General features: G+C 39.3%; 1 protein-coding gene across 3 annotated transcripts in view; it reads right to left on the bottom strand.

The window, feature by feature from the left end:
- Positions 1-17,887, bottom strand: part of wtap (WT1 associated protein) — a 47,736-nt gene that overhangs the window by 28,313 nt on the left and 1,536 nt on the right. For 2 of the 3 annotated variants that reach the window (XM_073051652.1, XM_073051654.1), the window contains exons 2-4: positions 15,483-15,520; positions 15,330-15,385; positions 12,660-12,718 (exon numbers count right to left, since the gene is read on the bottom strand). In XM_073051652.1, coding sequence (XP_072907753.1) covers positions 12,660-12,718; positions 15,330-15,385; positions 15,483-15,512 — 145 coding nt within the window. In that variant the 5' untranslated portion in view covers positions 15,513-15,520. Of the gene's footprint in view, positions 1-5,121; positions 5,247-12,659; positions 12,719-15,329; positions 15,386-15,482; positions 15,521-17,887 lie in introns of those variants that run through there. The other variant, XM_073051655.1, reaches the window with a different exon arrangement.

Below are 17,887 nucleotides of genomic sequence, written 5' to 3'. Positions count from 1 at the left end.
AATAATGTTGCCTTAATTTCTTTATAATAATATCTTTATTTTTCCCTTTCAGGGTTCTTTTGAAGACCCTGACCTGGAGTACACGCTGAATACGGTTCTTTGTGGGTATGGGACCTGCTCTCAGGGTTTCATAACCGGCCGTTGTTCAGCACGCCAAGGGCTCGGCTTTGGAAGCCTAGGATCTCGGGGCTCTGGAGATGGGCAGATTGAGTGTCGGTGTCATGACAGGAGACCCATGTGTCGTTGGGGAAGTCGGAACATCTGTGGCTGTGTGCCCAGAGACTTGTGATCGTGACCTTTGGGCACAGAGCTCAACAAAAGCGACGTGGCAGACTTTTAACATTGTAAACCAGCGGGTTGTTTGTTATGTCTCCCCACTCGGTGTGAAAATGGAGACACCTTTTTTCTCCCTGACATATGTTAGTGATATTAAACGTGATTCTGATTCACAATCTATCTGGTTTTGGATCTGTGAAGCAGTATGGAGCTGCCAGGTATACTTTGTATGTTTCAAACATTTACGAGAGATAATGAAACTGAAGTGCAAGAATGGTATTAAATGTGGTCATTGTTGAAGGGGCTCTGATTGTGTGAAGAGTCAGGGCTCACTTTATGAAGTACAGTGAGAAAAGCCTTTTCAATAAATATAATCTGGGGCTAATGGAACTGTAAAAACAATGCACCTGAAACCAGAGGTCCCTAAAGGACAAAGGAATTGCTGAGTGATTTTTAAATTCACTTTTTTTCTCAGCAATTATTGTCCATTACATAAGATATATGAGCAGGAGTAGACCACCTGCCCGTTCTGCCTGCTCTGCCATTTAGTAAGATAAGGGCTAATCTGGCCATGGACTCATCTCCACCTACCTGCCTTTTCCCCATAGCCCTCAATTCCCCTAGTATGCAAAAATCTATCCAACCCTGTCTTCAATATATTTACTAAAGTAATCTCCACTGCTTCATTGGGCAGAGAATTCTACAGATTCACCACTCTCTGGGAAAAGCAGTTCCTCCTCATCCATGTCCTAAATCTACTCCCCCGAATCTTGAGGCAATGTCCCCTAGTTCTAGTCTCACGTACCAGAGGAAACAATTTTCCTGCCTCTATCTTACCTATCCCCTTCATAATTTTATTTATGTTTCTATAAGATCTCCTCTTATTCTTCTGAATTCCAGCAAGTACAGTCCCAGGCAACTCAATCTCTCATCTCTGGAATCAACCTGGTGAATCTCCTCTGCACTGCCTCCAAAGCCAGTGCATCCTTCCTCAAGTAAGACCAGAACTGCATGCAATACTCCAGGTGCAGCCTCACCAGTATCCTGTACAGTTGTAACATAACCTCCCTGCTCTTAAATTCAATCCCTCTGGAAGGCCAACATTCCATTTGCCTTCTTGACAGCCTACTGCACCCGCAAACCAACCTTTTGTGAATCATGTACAAGCACTCCCAAGTTCCTCTGCACAGCAGCATGCTGCAATCTTTTACCATTTAAATAATAATCTGCTCTTTCATTTTTCCTTCCTAAGTGGATGACCTCACACTTATCAACATTGTACTCCATCTGCCAGACCCTTGCCTGCTCACTAAACCTATCTATATCTCTCTATGGACTCTCTGTATCTTCTACACAATTTGCTTTTCCACTCAATTTAGTATCACCAGCAAACTTAGATACATTACACTCGGTCCCACCTTCCAGATCGTTAATGTATATTGTGAACAGTTGGGGGCCCAGCACTGACTTCTGAGGCACATCACTCACCACTAATTACCAACTAGAGTAACACCCATGTATCCCAACTCTCTGTTTTCTATTAGTTAACCAATTCACTATCCATGCTAATACATCACCTCCAACTCTATGCATCCTTTTCTTCTGGATTACTAACTGCTTAAGAAAGGTGGTGATATTGCTCAGCAATTTCAAAGGGCATCTATCAATCACATTGCTCTAGGTGGTTAGAATATATAATTTGCCCTCAAGGACATAAATGAACCAGAAGGGTTTTGTGAAAATCAGAGCATTTCAAGGTAACCATTATTAAGATTAAATTTTAATATAAAAGCAGATCACTCAATTAACCCAATTTAAAATTTACATCTGCAATGGCAAGATCTGTAAACACACCTCTGAATAATGGGCCATTAATTCCGGCCCTTGATTAATAGTCCAGAAACTTAGGCTACGTCCACGCTAGACCGGATAATTTTGAAAACGCCGGTTTCATGTAAAAACGATAGGCGTCCACACTAGGCGTTTAAAAAAATACCTCTGTCCATGTTAAAACAGATATTTTGGCAAATCTCCTCCTACTGCGCATGTGCAGGACACATCTACCGAAAACAAGCGACATGTTTGGTGTCCAATCTCACCGTGAAAGACTTGGTGCACGTTTGTTCAGTTACAGACTAGAAAAACTTAAAACAATGGACAGCTGTTGGCTCTCGTGCAGGAGGACTTAAAAGTAAAATAAACACAAATACTGGAGCGTATGGAGGCAACCGACAGACAGTTCACGGACAGTATAACCTGGCTGACGATGAACATTGAAAAACTGACAAACTCTGTTGCATTAATAAAGCACCTTGTTAAATGTATAAGACATGTCTGCATCAGTACTATCTTGTATTTCCATACAATGTTACATTAGGCTGTTACACATCTACTGTCAGAGAAGTACTTGCATAAATAGGTAAACTACCTTCATATGAGCAAGGACAGAAAACGGCAAAGTGAGTACAGCCGGCTCTTCTTATCCATGAGGGATTGGTTCCGGGACCCCCCCCCACGGATACCAGAAAACACGGATGCTCAAGTCCCTTATTTAACCTGTCTCAGTGCGGTGGTCTTTAGGACCCAGCGGAACCCCAGACTTTATTTAACATGTTCAGTGCGGTGAACATTAGGACCTGGCATCGCGGCTCTGAATACGCAGTGTTTCTGTTCACGAAAATAATCACGATCATGATTGAAAATAAGGTGGAAGTAATAAAGCGATTGGAAAGAGATGGAACGCCATCGGTCAATGGAAAAGCGTTAGGCTACAGTCGGTCAACGATCCCAACCATTTTAATGGAGAATGTTAAAGGCCCTGCCCCGATGAAAGCTACAATTATTACTAAGCAATGCAGTGGTTTAATTATTGAAATACGTATGTTTCTTAAGTGTTTTATATGGATAGAAAGGTAAAATATGTACTATATACTAAGGAAAACGTTTGACTGACTGATGTACCTGTTCCGACATCAAATCCGACTTAAAGATGGACTCAGGAATGGAACTCATTCATAACCCGGGGACTGCCTGTACTTTTAAGTTATTTCTAGGTTACTTATAATACCTAATACAGTGTAAATGCTATGTAAATAGTTGTTATACTGTATTGTTTAGGGAATAATGACAAGAAAAAAAGTCTGTACATTCTCAAACGAGTGCTGGAGAGAGAGCTTCCAGGTTTTCCCGATCCACGGTTGGTTGAATCCGCGCATGCGGAATCCGTGGATGAGGGCCGACTGTATACTTATTTATTCAGTAAGTTATGGGTCAAAGAATTTGGTGAGTACATTTCTAACTCTTTTGGCTTCAGTCTCGTTGCCGTCTGTTCTGAAATTGTTAGGTTGCATTCAAGAAAACAATGAAATGGCACACTGCCATCACCATCTGTTCTGGCACGTCATGACAGTGTTTTTAGATTTCTCTGGTTACCCCGTTCACACTGCTCCGGCCAATCCGGCATTTTCAAAATTACACACTCTGGAGAGCGTTTCTGAAAATCTCCGTTTTCAGGGGATGAAAACGCCGTTTTAGTGTGGATGGAGGGTAAAAACAAAGAGAAAAAGCTTCGGTTACGGATTTATCCGGTGTAGTGTGGACGTAGCCTTAGAGTGAAGACGACAAAGAACTAGAAAACAGTGATATCAGATTACTTTGAACCACTGTTTTTCCAAGAGAATTTTACCAAAACTATGGTAATGGAAGGTAAAGTGGAGAATGCAGGAAAGACTGGCAGAATTTAAAAGTACTTAAAGTACTCCAGATAGGATGTACCCTAAATTACCATAAAATGTGGTTATAGAAATACTGCCTACAAATTTCCCAATTACACAATGATTTTCAAAAATATGATAAATGTTTCAACTGAATTCAAAGAGCTGGATAAACCTAGTGCTTATGGAAACATTATTTAAAAATAAGATTACTGGAGAAAATCAAGATTAGGTATGGAGCAATAAGAGAAAGCCAGCAATGACCGAACATTTTATGAGGTAATCATGCAGATGAGGACATGGTTAAAACATGGTTTTAAAACCATCTGTTTGCAAAATATAATGCCCAAATTGGAAGGCATGACGAACACAGTATCCAAGTTGGTAAGCCACGACAAGAGAAATCCAATGCAAAAATTTAAAGATAAAATGACAATAAAGCAGATTCCGCTTAATTGGACCATTGATTAATTGGGACAATCGTTTTTAGACAAATCTTAAGAACCAAAACAAATTTTTAAAAAGAGCTGGGATTCTTTTCATTTATTTGGGACACTATGCTGCTTAATAGGGGCAAGGTTCTGTTGCAGAATAGTTTCTAACAAGTGTCAGTCACATGCACTTGTTAGACACTACATGCTTAGAGTGAAGTTACTAAATAGCGCCAGTTGTGTGTGCTTGTGTTATGTCATCCATTTAGGCCAACGGACACTGATTCAAAATGCAGCGATTTTTAATAATTTTGTTTTGAGACACCGCTTGCTAAAGATGTCCCGGGTACTTTGCAGGCTAGTACCCAAGATGGAGCCGACTAAATTTACAACCCTCTGCAGCTTTCTTTCAGTCCTGTGCAGTAGCCATCCCCCACCCCCCACCGTAGCAGACAATGACGCAGCCTGTCAGAATGCTCTCTACAGTACATGTATATAAGTTTTCGAGCGTATTTGTTACATACCAAATCTCTTCAAACTCCTAATGAAGCACAGTCATTGTCTTGTCTTCTTTATAACTGCATTGATATGTTGGGACCAGGTTAGATCCTCAGAGATCTTGACACCCAGGAACTTGAAACTGCTCACTCTCTCCATTTCTGATTTCTCTATGAGGATTGGTATGTGTTCCTTCGTCTTACCCTTCCTGAAGTCCACAATCAGCTCTTTCGTCTTACTGACGTTGAGTGCCAGGTTGTTGCTGCAACACCACTCCACTAGTTAGCATATCTCGCTCCTGTACGCCCTCTCGTCACCATCTGATATTCTACCAACAATAGTTGTATCATCAGCAAATTTATAGATGATATTTGAGCCACACAGTCATGAGTATACAGAGAGTGGAGCAGTGGGCGAAGCACACACCCGAGGTGCACCATTGTCGATCATCAGCAATGAGGATATGTTATCACCAAGACACACAGATTGTGGTCCTCTGGTTTGGAAATTGAGGATCCAATTGCAGAGGGAGGTACAGAGGTCCAGGTTCTGCAACTTCTCAGTCAGGATTGTGGGAATGATCTGTAGTCAACAGCTGAGCTATAGTTGAACAGCATCCTGACATAGGTGTTTGTGCTGTCCAGGTGGTCTACAGCCGTGTGAGGAGCCATTCTGATCATTAGGTACAAAGTGTTCCCCTATTCAAACCTTTGTCACCTGTTGTCTCATTCCCTAATAGCTGTATCTAGCTGGGACCTCTATACATTGACTGAGGAAACTTTCCTAAACACATTTGACAAACCTTTTCCCATCCAGCCTCTTTACAGTATGGGACTCCCAGTCAATATGTAGAAAGTTAAAATCACCTATGACAATCTTATGTTGCTTGCCAGTCTGCGATCTCCCTACAAATTTGCTCCACTAAATCGTGCGGACTGTTAAGTGGTCTGTAATATAATTGCATTAACGTGGTCATACCTTTCTTATTCCTCAGTTGTCCCCATAAAGCCTCACAAAACGACCCTTCATCCTGACTGAGCACTGCCGTGACATTTTCCCTGACAAATAATGCCATCCAACCAACACACACAAATGCTGGAGGAATTCAGCAGCCCAGGCAGCATATATGTAAAAGAGTACATTTGACATTTTGGGCCGAGACCCTTCATCAGGACTTGAACAGAGTCTTGATGAAGTGTCTTGGTCCAAAATGTCGACTGTAGACTTTTCCATTGATGTTATCTGGCCTGCTGAGTTCCTCCAGCATTTTGTGCGTGTTGCTTGGATTTCCAGCATCTGCAGATTTTCTTGTATAACTAACGTCACCCCTTCTCTTTTAATCCCTCCTGCTTTGTCATGTCTAAAGTAGAACCCTGGAATATTGAGTTGCCGGTCCTGCCCCTCCTATCAAGTCTCAGTAACAGCTACAATGTCATAATTCTACATGCTGACCCACCCTTCCTACAATACCTCATGCATTGAAATATATGCAGCTCAGAACATTAGTCCCATCATGCTCTTCCTTTTCATTCCTGACTTTGTATGTAGGCTTAATAACATCTTCTTCACAACCATTTCACTATCTGTCCTGGCACTCTGGTTCCCATCCTCTTGCAACTCTAGCTTAGCACCTGTGTTACACTAGCAACCCACCCCTCCCATATAGGTCCCACCTTCTCCGGAAGAGAGCCCAATGATCCAAAAACCTGGAGCCTTCCCAGCTGCACCATCTCCTTAATCTTCCTGTTTCAGGCCTCACTGCCGCGTGGCACGGGTAGCAATCCTGAGATCACAACCCTGGAGTTCCTGTCCTTTAACTTAGCTCCTAACTCCCTGAACTCATTTTACAGGATCTCATCACCCCCTATCTATGTCAGTAGTACCAGTGTGGACCATGACTTCTGGCTGCTCACTCTCCCACTTAATATAGTTGACTCCATCTGAGACGTTCTTGACCCTGGCACCAAGAGGCAACAAACCATCCTGGAGTTCATCCAGCTTGTTTATATGTCTTGATTAAACCATCCTGGAAACTTGTTCTTGTCCACAGAACCTCTTTTCTACTCCCCTAACCAACAAATCTACTATTACTACAGCTCACCTCTTCTCCCCCACTTTCCTTCTGAGCCATAAACCAGAATCAATGCCAGAGACCTGACCACTGTGGCAGTATGCTGCTTGTTGAAGGGAACAGCCACAGGAGTACTCTGTACTATCTGTGTATCCCCTTCCCCCTCCTGACGGTCTCCCAAATACCTGTGTCCACACCTTGAGTATATATACCTGCCTGTATGCCTTGTCTGTCAACCCCTCAGCCTTGATCAGGAATACATCTAGTTCCAGCTCCAAACCCCTAACATAGTCTGCTAGAAACTGCAACTGGATTCACTTCTTGCAGATGTAATAATCAAGGATACTGGCGGTCTCCCTATCTAATCCACACCCCAAAGAGGTGTACTCCAGTATTCTGTCTGGTATCCTCACTGCTCAAAATATGCACTAAGAAAGAAAGGAAGAAAAAATAACGAAAAATAATCTACCTAGGTCTGATGCTTCCCCTGGTTGAAGTTTCAACTCCCCATTCCAAAAATGGCCCACTCACAGAAGATGCAAACTACTTTTTATTGGTCATTGCCAAATGCCTAGTAATGCAAAATCTGATGTCTCCTTGGGACTCTGGCATGCAAAATTATGCCGACTGCCCCATCAATAATTATCAGGAACTAATAGTTTTATAGTCCTGTAGCAGTATCAGTAGTGTCCAAATTTGTTCTGTATTTCATTTAAACACCTAATTTGTTAACTTAGTTACACTGAAGTTTGTCTTATTTTATCTTTTTAACTATTTTCATGAAACTTTAGCTATTTGGGGCAGCCGCTTAATTGGGTACCAGTGTGTTCCAATTACCTGGAATCCATTGTACATACAAAATTGCACAATTTCAAAACAGTTAAGGAAATGTTTCTTCAATATGTGCAACAGTTAAATAAACATGGATGTTATGTAAGGAGAATTATATCCAGTTCAGGGCATAAGAACATGAAGAGTTCAGTGAAGGTGCAAGAGATTTTTAAAAATATATTATTAATTTCTCGAGATGCCAGCACTGGCAAAGGGGGGATTATTATCCATCCATAATCGTCCTGCCAAACAGTGACTTGCCGGGCCACTTTGAAGCCAAACAGAAATCATCAACACCCAGACAGATCACATAATGGCAAATAAGGCAGGCAGATTTTCTCCACTGAAGGAAATCAGTGAACCATGAGTTTTTCATAATATCTCATCCAGTAGTTATGTGGCAGTAGATGTATTTTTAACCATTGCTAGTTTGTGAATTGAAATCCCATGTGGGATTTAAATTTGCATCTCTGGATTGTTAATCCACTCCTCTAGGCTCTAAAATATTAGCACAGCAAACTACCCACAGCACTACTGCATATCAGAATGATTCCAGGAGAGGTGTGCAGATAGAATAGAGAAGTTTGTTCTGCTTAAACTGGAGGATATATAGAAGAAAACTCAGATTTTTTTTAAAACATGCAAACATTAGAGAGAATAACACAAAGAAAATCTGCTTCTAATGGCTGAAGGAAGCCAGAAGACTGACCCTAGGTGACTTGCAAAAGAATCATAAGTGTCGGATTTGAAATACAGTTCAAACTAGGAAGGTACCATATATGAAGATTCAACAGCTAGTTGAACAACACTCGAAAGAAACATTAGATTTTAATAATTTCATGAAAGAGGGAAAATAGACTGGATGATTTCAATGCTCTCTTCAGGATAGCATTATTCTGCCCACTGGGCATGATGTATGAGAGTTAAAAAGAAACCTAGTTTTGAGGATACTCATTCAGTCCAACAATTCTTTTTATTCATTTTGCTTTGCACAGTAGCCAAGGCCTTCTGCACAATGCAGCAGGCCATGTCACAAAGAATGTAAAACTAACTTTATTAGAAAAAATAAAGTTATTAGAAAAAATAATACTCTTTACCTAAATTGATGCAATCCTTTGAACAATATGGTCAATTATCAGGATACAAGATCAACATAGATAAAACGGAATTACTTTCATGTAACCATAGCACCATCCAGAGACAGAGAAGCAGTTTCAGCGACAGGTTACTATCGATGCAATGCTCCTCAGTCAGGATGAAGCGGTCAATACTCCACAATGCCATTAGGCTTTACAATTCTATCGCCAGGACTTAAGAACTTTTTAAAAGCTATTATTAATGCTTTTTGAGATAGTGATTTAGATGCATATCATATTTTTTACTGAGTTAAGTATTGTATGTAATTAGTTTTTGCTACAACAAGTGTATGGGACATTGGAAAAAAGTTGAATTTCCCCATGGGGATGAATAAAATATCTATCTATCTATCTATCTAGCCCACCAAAAAAAATTGAAAGTAGATATCCTTGGGCATGGCAAACAGAGTCTTTCAAATATTTGGGCATCATTATGCCTAATGATTTGGCAAAGTTATCAGAATGCAATTTTCAGCTTATATATAAAAAAAATTAATGAAGATATAACAAGATGGAACCTAATGCCTTTTTTTAAGTCTCAGTTCAAGGATTGAAACTATTAAAATGAATATACTGCCCAGACTATTATATCTCTTTCAGAATCTACCAATAGAGATGAATAAAATCAATTCAATGAATGGATCAAAATGTTATCAAGATATATATGGCAAGGTAAAAGGCCTAGAGTTTGTCTCAAAACTTTGCAATTAGCCAAGGAAAAAGTGGGGGGGGGGGGGGAATGGGGCCTACCTTCTCTTAGAGTTTATTATTTTGCAGCACAGTTGAGAGTTGTAATATGTCGGTGCAACCCATCATATGACACTCAATGGAAAAACATTGAGGAGGGGATACTTCCAATCCCCATACAAGCAATTTTGGTTGATAACAACCTACAAAGGTACATAAATACTATTGATAACCCATGGGTGAAATGGACTCTTAAAATATGGAAAAATATTATAAAAGAATATAAACTAGAGTGAGATATTGCAATACTTAAATGGTGGGCATATGACTCAGATTTTACGCTGAATAATCTGGATGCTAGATTTAAGGACTGGACAGCTAAAGGAATAACAGTTCTTTGCAATATAATGAAACAAGTAACACCGTTCAGTTTTGAAATGCTTAAAGAGAAACACATTAGAAAAACATGACTTTTATTGGTATTTACAGATGCGACAATATGTTAATAGGACGGTTAAAAATGTAACAAAGGGAAGTATACATTTGATAGAGCTATTTAGAAAAGCATATAATTCAGATAATGGTATTAGTGTGGCGGCCCGCACACACGGTACTTGAACCGCCAATGGGAACCATAGGCAGACGCGCGGTCCGCTCCGGGAGGACCTTCCGGGGACAGTCTGATGTCACGTCCGCCCCACAGGTCACAGGGACCCATGGGAAGGGAGACTTAAGTGCGCGATTTTGAATCAGTAAAGTCATTCCAAGTTCAGCTCTCTCTGCCTCCGTGTGTTTTCTTTAGTAGCGCTTTGCACGCGACTACAGTAGAATCATCTCAAGCATGTATAAGGGTTTGTCAAATCTTAAAACACATTCAACTTCATACATTAAAACAAAATGGGAGAAGGAGGGATAATTATATCTGAGGACGAATGGACAATAATATGGAGGTATTAATGGAAATGTAGCAGTTCACAAAAATGGAGGAAGTTCAGATGGAAAAACTTGATATTTTATTACACCCTCTCTGAAATCTCATTATGATAGTGACCTCCCAGTTTGCTGGAGAAATTGTGGAAATCAAAATGCAAACTATTTTAATATTTTCTGGGAATGTCCCGTTATTAAAGACTATTGGAGTGGGATACACAATGCCCTACAAGACATCTTTAAATGTGAAATACCCTTAGAAAGTCAGACCATATATTTTGGTAATATACCTCAAGAATGGTTGAAAAGTTATAAATATTTAATATACTGCTGGTGGCTGGTAAAAAGACTCTTACCAGGAAATGGTTATCACAGGAGAGCCCAACCTTAAATGCATGGATGGAAATTACAATGGATATTTACAAAATGGAGAAGATAACAGCATCTGTTAATCATAAATTGGAACAATTTGATTCACACTGGGAAAAGTGGTTTAACTACATAACACCCATAGGCCTGATTTTATTCTCACAAATCAATGAATATGTTGTTTAAAAAAAAGATCACTCCCTACTTGTACATAGTTTTCTCTTTTTGGTTGTTCTTTTTTTCCCTCTCTTTTCTGTAAGTGTATACCTCAGATAAATATTATGTGGAGATTTGTGGCATAGATGACTATATGATATACATGTACAGTATCTGAAATACATCTTATGGAAATGTTTGTTTGATGATGAACTTCAATAAAGACTACAAAAAAGAAAAAATCATAAAATTGGAAAATGCATTATTTGAAACATTTAATATTTTATCCACATATAGTTAGTACTCTAGCATATCTGACTACTATTCCAGTAACAAGAGGCAGCACAAATCATTCAGGTTATACCACAGGATCACTGGACCCATTATACATGCAAGGGAGTCTGCTAGTGTTTTTGTGGAGGCTATAAATTAACATTGCAAGGGTACAGTCACCAACAGGAGAGAAGTACATTTAACAAGTATTGGAAATAAAGGTAAATGGCAAATAGGACCAGATGATAGAAAATTATTAAAAGGTGAAGTTTAAAAGCATGGAATCTAACAATGCACAATGCAGAATGCAGCAGTAGCAAGATGGATAAATTAATGGACAACAGTCATAAATGGTTATAAGCTTAGTGCTTTTGAAATAATGTGACTGCAGACTAACTAAAACCAAGTTATCAAGATTCTAGGCTAAAGAAGTTAGGCAAGACAAACAAAAAGAGGTTCTCAGCCCAGTCCAGTTAATTCTTGTGTTTCTACTTCATGCACTTAATAACATTCCAAGGACGAAAATGAATTGAAAATCATAAGTGATTAACAATTTTAAAAACTCAGAAAGAAAGACATTCTCCAGTCAGCTAGATCTACCACCCTCCAGTGCAATGACTCAACTTAGGTCTGCGGAAGTCAAGCTCTATTAATGCAGGTGACGATGAAAGGCATAATTCAGTAAAAAAGATTTTCAAGGATCTTCCCATAGCTCTCTAGCTAAATACAGCTGTTAAAATTATGCTGAATTAGTTAAAATTGTCTATTTAATTGTTAAATATTTGTAAGGGGCCAACAAATCTGCTGCAATACCAGTTTCAGCACTCTTTGCTAAGATAAGTGGGGAATGTGATATAAAAAGGAATATTTTCTTAATTGATCTTAATAAACCAACACAGCAAAGTAACAATGCTAAAATACATCATAGCATATTTAAATATTCTTTGAGCAACCAGTGTTTATCTAAAAATTTGGTTTCCTGATGTGTGTGCTGGTTTGGCTGCTGTGCCAATTTCTGAGACATCAAAAAAAACGACTTTCCTCAAGATGTTCTGAAAGTGCAAGCTTGTGCAAGATCCAAGAGATTCATACTCAGAAGTTTTAACTTCATAGATTTTGCTAAATGCAGTATTAAGACAAATGTTAAGTTGATGCAACCAGGGAGCAAAATGTAAATGGCAATGATAGGACCTTTATAGGATTATAGGACCTCTGTACTTTAAAAATAAACAATCTTTTCTAGCTGTTCTGATTAACCAGAAAAACAAAAGAAATTCAAACAACTTACAGTTGAGCTCTGAGCACTTAGTCTCCAATGCATGTACATAGACCTCCTGCTGTTTCCACCTGAAGGAAAATAGAACTGATTAGGCATTAAATCATAAATACAATCAAGAAAAAATTGTTTGCTTTCATTCTCACAACTTGTTCATTAAAAAAAGGAACAGGAGTAAACCAATTGACTTTGGCTAATTTACTCTGAGAGCCATGCTCTACTTTGACTTCTTTTACCTAGTAAGGCATTTTCAGCTAACCTGAATACGTCAGATCTCCACTAACATTTTTGCAAAGTGATCACATCTAACAGGCTGCCTGTAAATTTATTACAACTGTGCTTCAGTACCTGGCCCGAAAGAGGAAACAGTTTCTTGCCATCTCTCAATTATATTAATCACCACTCACTGTTTTATATTCAGGTCTAGTCAGTACTGTTCACAAAATTTACTCTGATATCATTTTCATGAACCTTTTCTATAGCTCTAGTGGCCATACACTATAACCAGGAATAAAATCAGGACTCGGTGAGGGTAAACCAGAGCTCCTCAGACCTTAACCTTAATGGCCCAATTATGTCCTATTCACAAAAGGACATCCAACCTGTCAATCTAAAGCAAAATAATGGAAGGTATTATTGACATTGCCATCAAGCAATGAATGCCCATCAATAACCTACTTACAGGTCCCAGATTGGATTTCAAAGTCTTAGTCCAACCATGGACCAAGGAGCTGAATTCTAGGTATGCTTAGTGACTACCCTTTACTATCAAAGCTACATTTGACAGGGTGTGGTATCAAACAATTCAGGTAAAACTGAAATCAAACTGCACCAGTGGTGGACAAAAGAAAGATGGTTATAGTAGGTGAAAGGCCCCACCAGTACATCACTGCACAAGTTCTTCAGGGCAGTTTGTGACTTCGCCCAATCATCTTCAGCAGAAATGTTCACTGATGATTGCAGAGTGTTCAATTCCATTTGCATCTCCTGAGCAAATGAAGAGCTGCGTGTTTCTACAGCGCAACAAGACACGTTTAAGCATGGTGGGTAAATGGCAAACTTTCATACTACAGGAGTCCAGGCAATAACCATCTCCTACAAGGAAGCCCGATGTCTGCTGCCAGGTAAATAACCTCTTCCTTAATGTCAACAACACAAAGGAGATAGTTATTGGCTTCAGGAGAACTCAAACCCTCCTTTACATCAGCAATACAACAGTGGAAACTGCAAACAGTTTCAAACTTATGGGAGTGCACATCACACACAACCTTTCATGGTCCCAGAACGCATCCTACACAGTCAAGAAAGCTGGACCTTGCACATCCATACTCACGCCATTCTATGGATGTGCAGTAGAGTGCATCCTAATAAGCTGAATCATTGCTTGGTACAGAAACTACATGCTGATGGACAGTAATGCTCTACAATGGGCTGTAAAACTGTCCAATGCATCACTGGCACCAGCCTACCCACCGTCAAGGGCACATATACAGAAAGTTGCTGGAAAAGGGCCAGTACCATCATGAAGGATCCCACACACCCTGCTCATGGACCGTTTATCCCACTCCCATCAGGGAGGAGGCTACATAATATCCACGACAGGACTACCAGACTCAAAAACAGTAAGTGATCAACACCTCCATCCATTAACTTCACCATTACTTTATCATTTCCTACCAGTCACCTTAAATACAGCTTAGTGCCACTTTATGGACATACAAGCTATCTTATGTATTTATATCTATTATGTTTTTTATAATTATTGTGTTATCTTTTCAGTTTTTTTTGTGCTGCATCAGATCCGGAGTAACAATTATTCCTTTCTCCTAACATTTGTGTACAGGAAATGACATTAAACAGTCTTGAATCGTTGCCCATCACCACCTGTACCATTTACCTGAATTTTTTTTCTAGATCAGTCACATATATACCCTGGCTACATCATGGCAGGCAAGTTACTGGAAGGGGTATTGAGAGACAGGAAATAACTGCATTTGGAAAGGCAAAGACAGATGAGGGATAGTATGGCTTTTTGCATGGCAAATCATTTCACAAATTTGAGGGGTTTTTTTTGCAGAGATGACCAAGGTGACCAAGACTTTGTTCACATGTACAAAGCTTTTGAGAAGGTCCAGCATGGGAAACTGGCCCAAAAGATGAGATCACATAGGACCCAGGGGAGCAAAGACAATTCAATACAAAACTAATTTGGAGGTTTTTGACTAGAAGTATGTGCAGGGATTGGTGTTGGGCCAGTTATATAAAATACTAGGAGCAAACTGTGACAAGTTGAGCAAAACTAGACAGTTTCATTGTCTATTATATGGGAATTTAGCATCAATCTGATTTGAATGGAAGATGCTTGTTACAGATTATCATGATAAAAGATTTCAGCAAAAAGAGTCATAAGTCATAATACACTTCAATATCATTAGACATCACTTTCCTGCCTTCTCCACAATATCCTTTCAGTAAGAGACTGTACAGCATATAATCGGAGTGAGAAATACTAACAAAAATACAATTCTTCTCCCCAGATCAGACAAAGTTGTTAATGACTCTGGTTTCTGATCAATTACTGGATAAGATCTTCCAAAGCAATTAAAATACTTCATATTAAAATAAAGACATGCACGCTCACTGGTTAAGCTCAGTTTCGAACTTCATTCCATTAATCATTACCTGGAACATAAGTCATCTCGGGATAGAGACTTGAAGTCTGATTCACTTAGGCGAACCTATACACAAAATAAAACAAGAAATTATTATTGTTACAAGTGACAAAGAGATCACCTTATAAAGGTTTATAGAATATATAAATTTATTTTTACTTACCTTCTTTGGTAGAGGTTCTTCATTAGTCATTCTGATTCCTGAAAAAAATGTTGGTAATTTACATTAATAATCCAAATAGCAAAACACTATCTCCTTGCAGTTAATTGGTACTTACAGCACTATATCAAATTCTGGAATCAGTCTTAGTCCATACAGACAGCAGCTGAGTTCAGGATTGAACTTGCATCACTGACAGTATGAAACTTAACTGTGCCATGCCATCTGTAAATTCTGTCAATATACAAACTTGAATGCCTCACAATAACAAATCTTACTATCACTATGGTCCCACTCTAAATATTCATATCTCAAAATAGTGTGGGCTAAATCAAAGTACATATATGTTACAATATACTACACTGAGATCAATTTTCTTGTAGGCATTTACAGGAAAACAAAGAAATACAATAAAGTTTATGAAAAACTATACACAAAGACTAACAAAGAACCAAAATGCAAAAGAAGACAAATTGTACAAATAAAACAATATTGAGAATATGAATTCAGGAGGCCTTGAAAGTGAGTCTGTAGGTTGTGGAATCAGATCAGTTGAGGTGTATGAAGTTATCTGCACCAGTTCAGAAGCCTGATGGTTATAGGGTAATAGCTGTTCCTGAACCTGGTGGTGTGAGACCTAAGGCACCTGACCAGTGGTAGTAGTGAGAAAAGAGCATGGCCTGGATGGTGGCGTTCTTGGTGAAAGATGCTTTCTTGCAGCAGAGCTCCATATAAACTTGCTCTATTGTGGAGAGTACTTTGTCTGTGATGGACTGGGCTGTATCCGACACTTTTTGCAGGTTTTTCTCTTCCTGGGCATAGGTGTTTTCATACCAGGCTGTTATGCAACCATTCAGGCCAAATCTGTGCAAATGTAATATAAAGCGGTTTAATTTGGCAGTATGAAGTAATCAAATAGTCTGTTGCCGTTTATTGCATGAGGCTTGGGGTATAAAATGAAGCAATCCTTCATTTCTGCAAACTAGAAATCTTTTCTACACACCTTGCTAATGGTCAACTAATCAATTTATGAATATGCCATTAATTTCATAGCAAAAGCTTTGTCTATATCATAGTCATTCATGAATGTTACCATTTTAATATCTGATCTGATCCAATGTCATCATTCAATTCTTTGCCTTACAGCGGCATAACCCTAAATGAAGAAATTCAGGATATACGATTCCTTAACAAACACGGAAAAATCTGCAGATGCTGGAAATCCAAGCAACACGCATACAAACAGTTGCAATTCAGGCAGCATCTATAGAAAAGAGTACCGGTAAATGATGTTTCGGGCCAAGACCCTTCATCAGGACTGTCTTGGCCTGAAACTTCGTCTGTGTACTCTTTTCCAAAGATGCTACCTGGCCTGCTAAGTTCCTCCAGCATTTTGTGTGGAGGATTTCTTATACCTGATCTTGACATGAATGCCATTTTTCCCCCCTGTTCCTATAACTTTCATACTTTTGGTCAAACATTCTCACTATACTTAATAATGTTGCCAGAACTTGAGGGACTAAGTTAAAGAGAGTTTGAGCAGGTTTGTTCTCTCCCTCCACCCCACTTGGACCACAGAATAATGAGAGGTGATATTATAGATGTATAACATCATGAAGGGTGTAGATAAGGAGAATGTACATAGTCCTTTTCCCAGGGTTGGGGAATCAAGAACTAGAGGACAGAGGTTTAAGATTTATGAAACCTGTCAGGGGCATCTTTTGGAAGGAAGCAGTTGGAGGTAAGTGCTTCTACTTGGACAGCATGGTCAGTATTTGGAACAAGATATCAGAGGAAGTGGTCGAAGCAGGTACATTATCAACATTTAAAATGTACATAGAAAGAAAGGATTTAGAGGGATATAGGCTAAACATGGGCAAACTGAACAAGGTTAGAAAGGAACCTTGGCCAGCGTGTACCAGTTAGATTCAAGAGCCTGTTTCCATGGTGTATAATTCCATGATTAACTCAGCACTCGCTGCTCTCTGGAGAACCCCTGAGCAGATTTCAAGGAAACACAGAGAATCTTAGAAGCACAAAGTGTGCTGACCCATGAGTCCTTAAAATCCCGTGATGTTATCTCAAATTTAAGATTGTAATTTATTTAGGTATTGGAAATGCTTGGTCAGGTGACTGCAAATTGCTAGGTGCAAGAGTTGCAATGACAATTCTCAAAGGACACCTGGAACCACGGTAAGTGGAAACTGTAACCCACCGATTCCAACACACCAATTATTTCCATTCTCTTGAACTTGTCAGCCAGTGCAGATTCCCCTGACACTCAGTTAGACCACACCAGCGATAATTTACATTACAAATTATCCTACCAACCAGCATGAGAAGTGGGAGGACAGTAAGGTATAAAGGCTCAGAGGATGATTTATTTTATCAGGTGGAGTTATAGAAGA

This window comes from Hemitrygon akajei, chromosome 7 (genome assembly GCF_048418815.1).
Source record: "Hemitrygon akajei chromosome 7, sHemAka1.3, whole genome shotgun sequence".
NCBI lineage: Eukaryota > Metazoa > Chordata > Chondrichthyes > Myliobatiformes > Dasyatidae > Hemitrygon > Hemitrygon akajei.
This window is presented reverse-complemented; position numbering and strand designations above follow the sequence as displayed.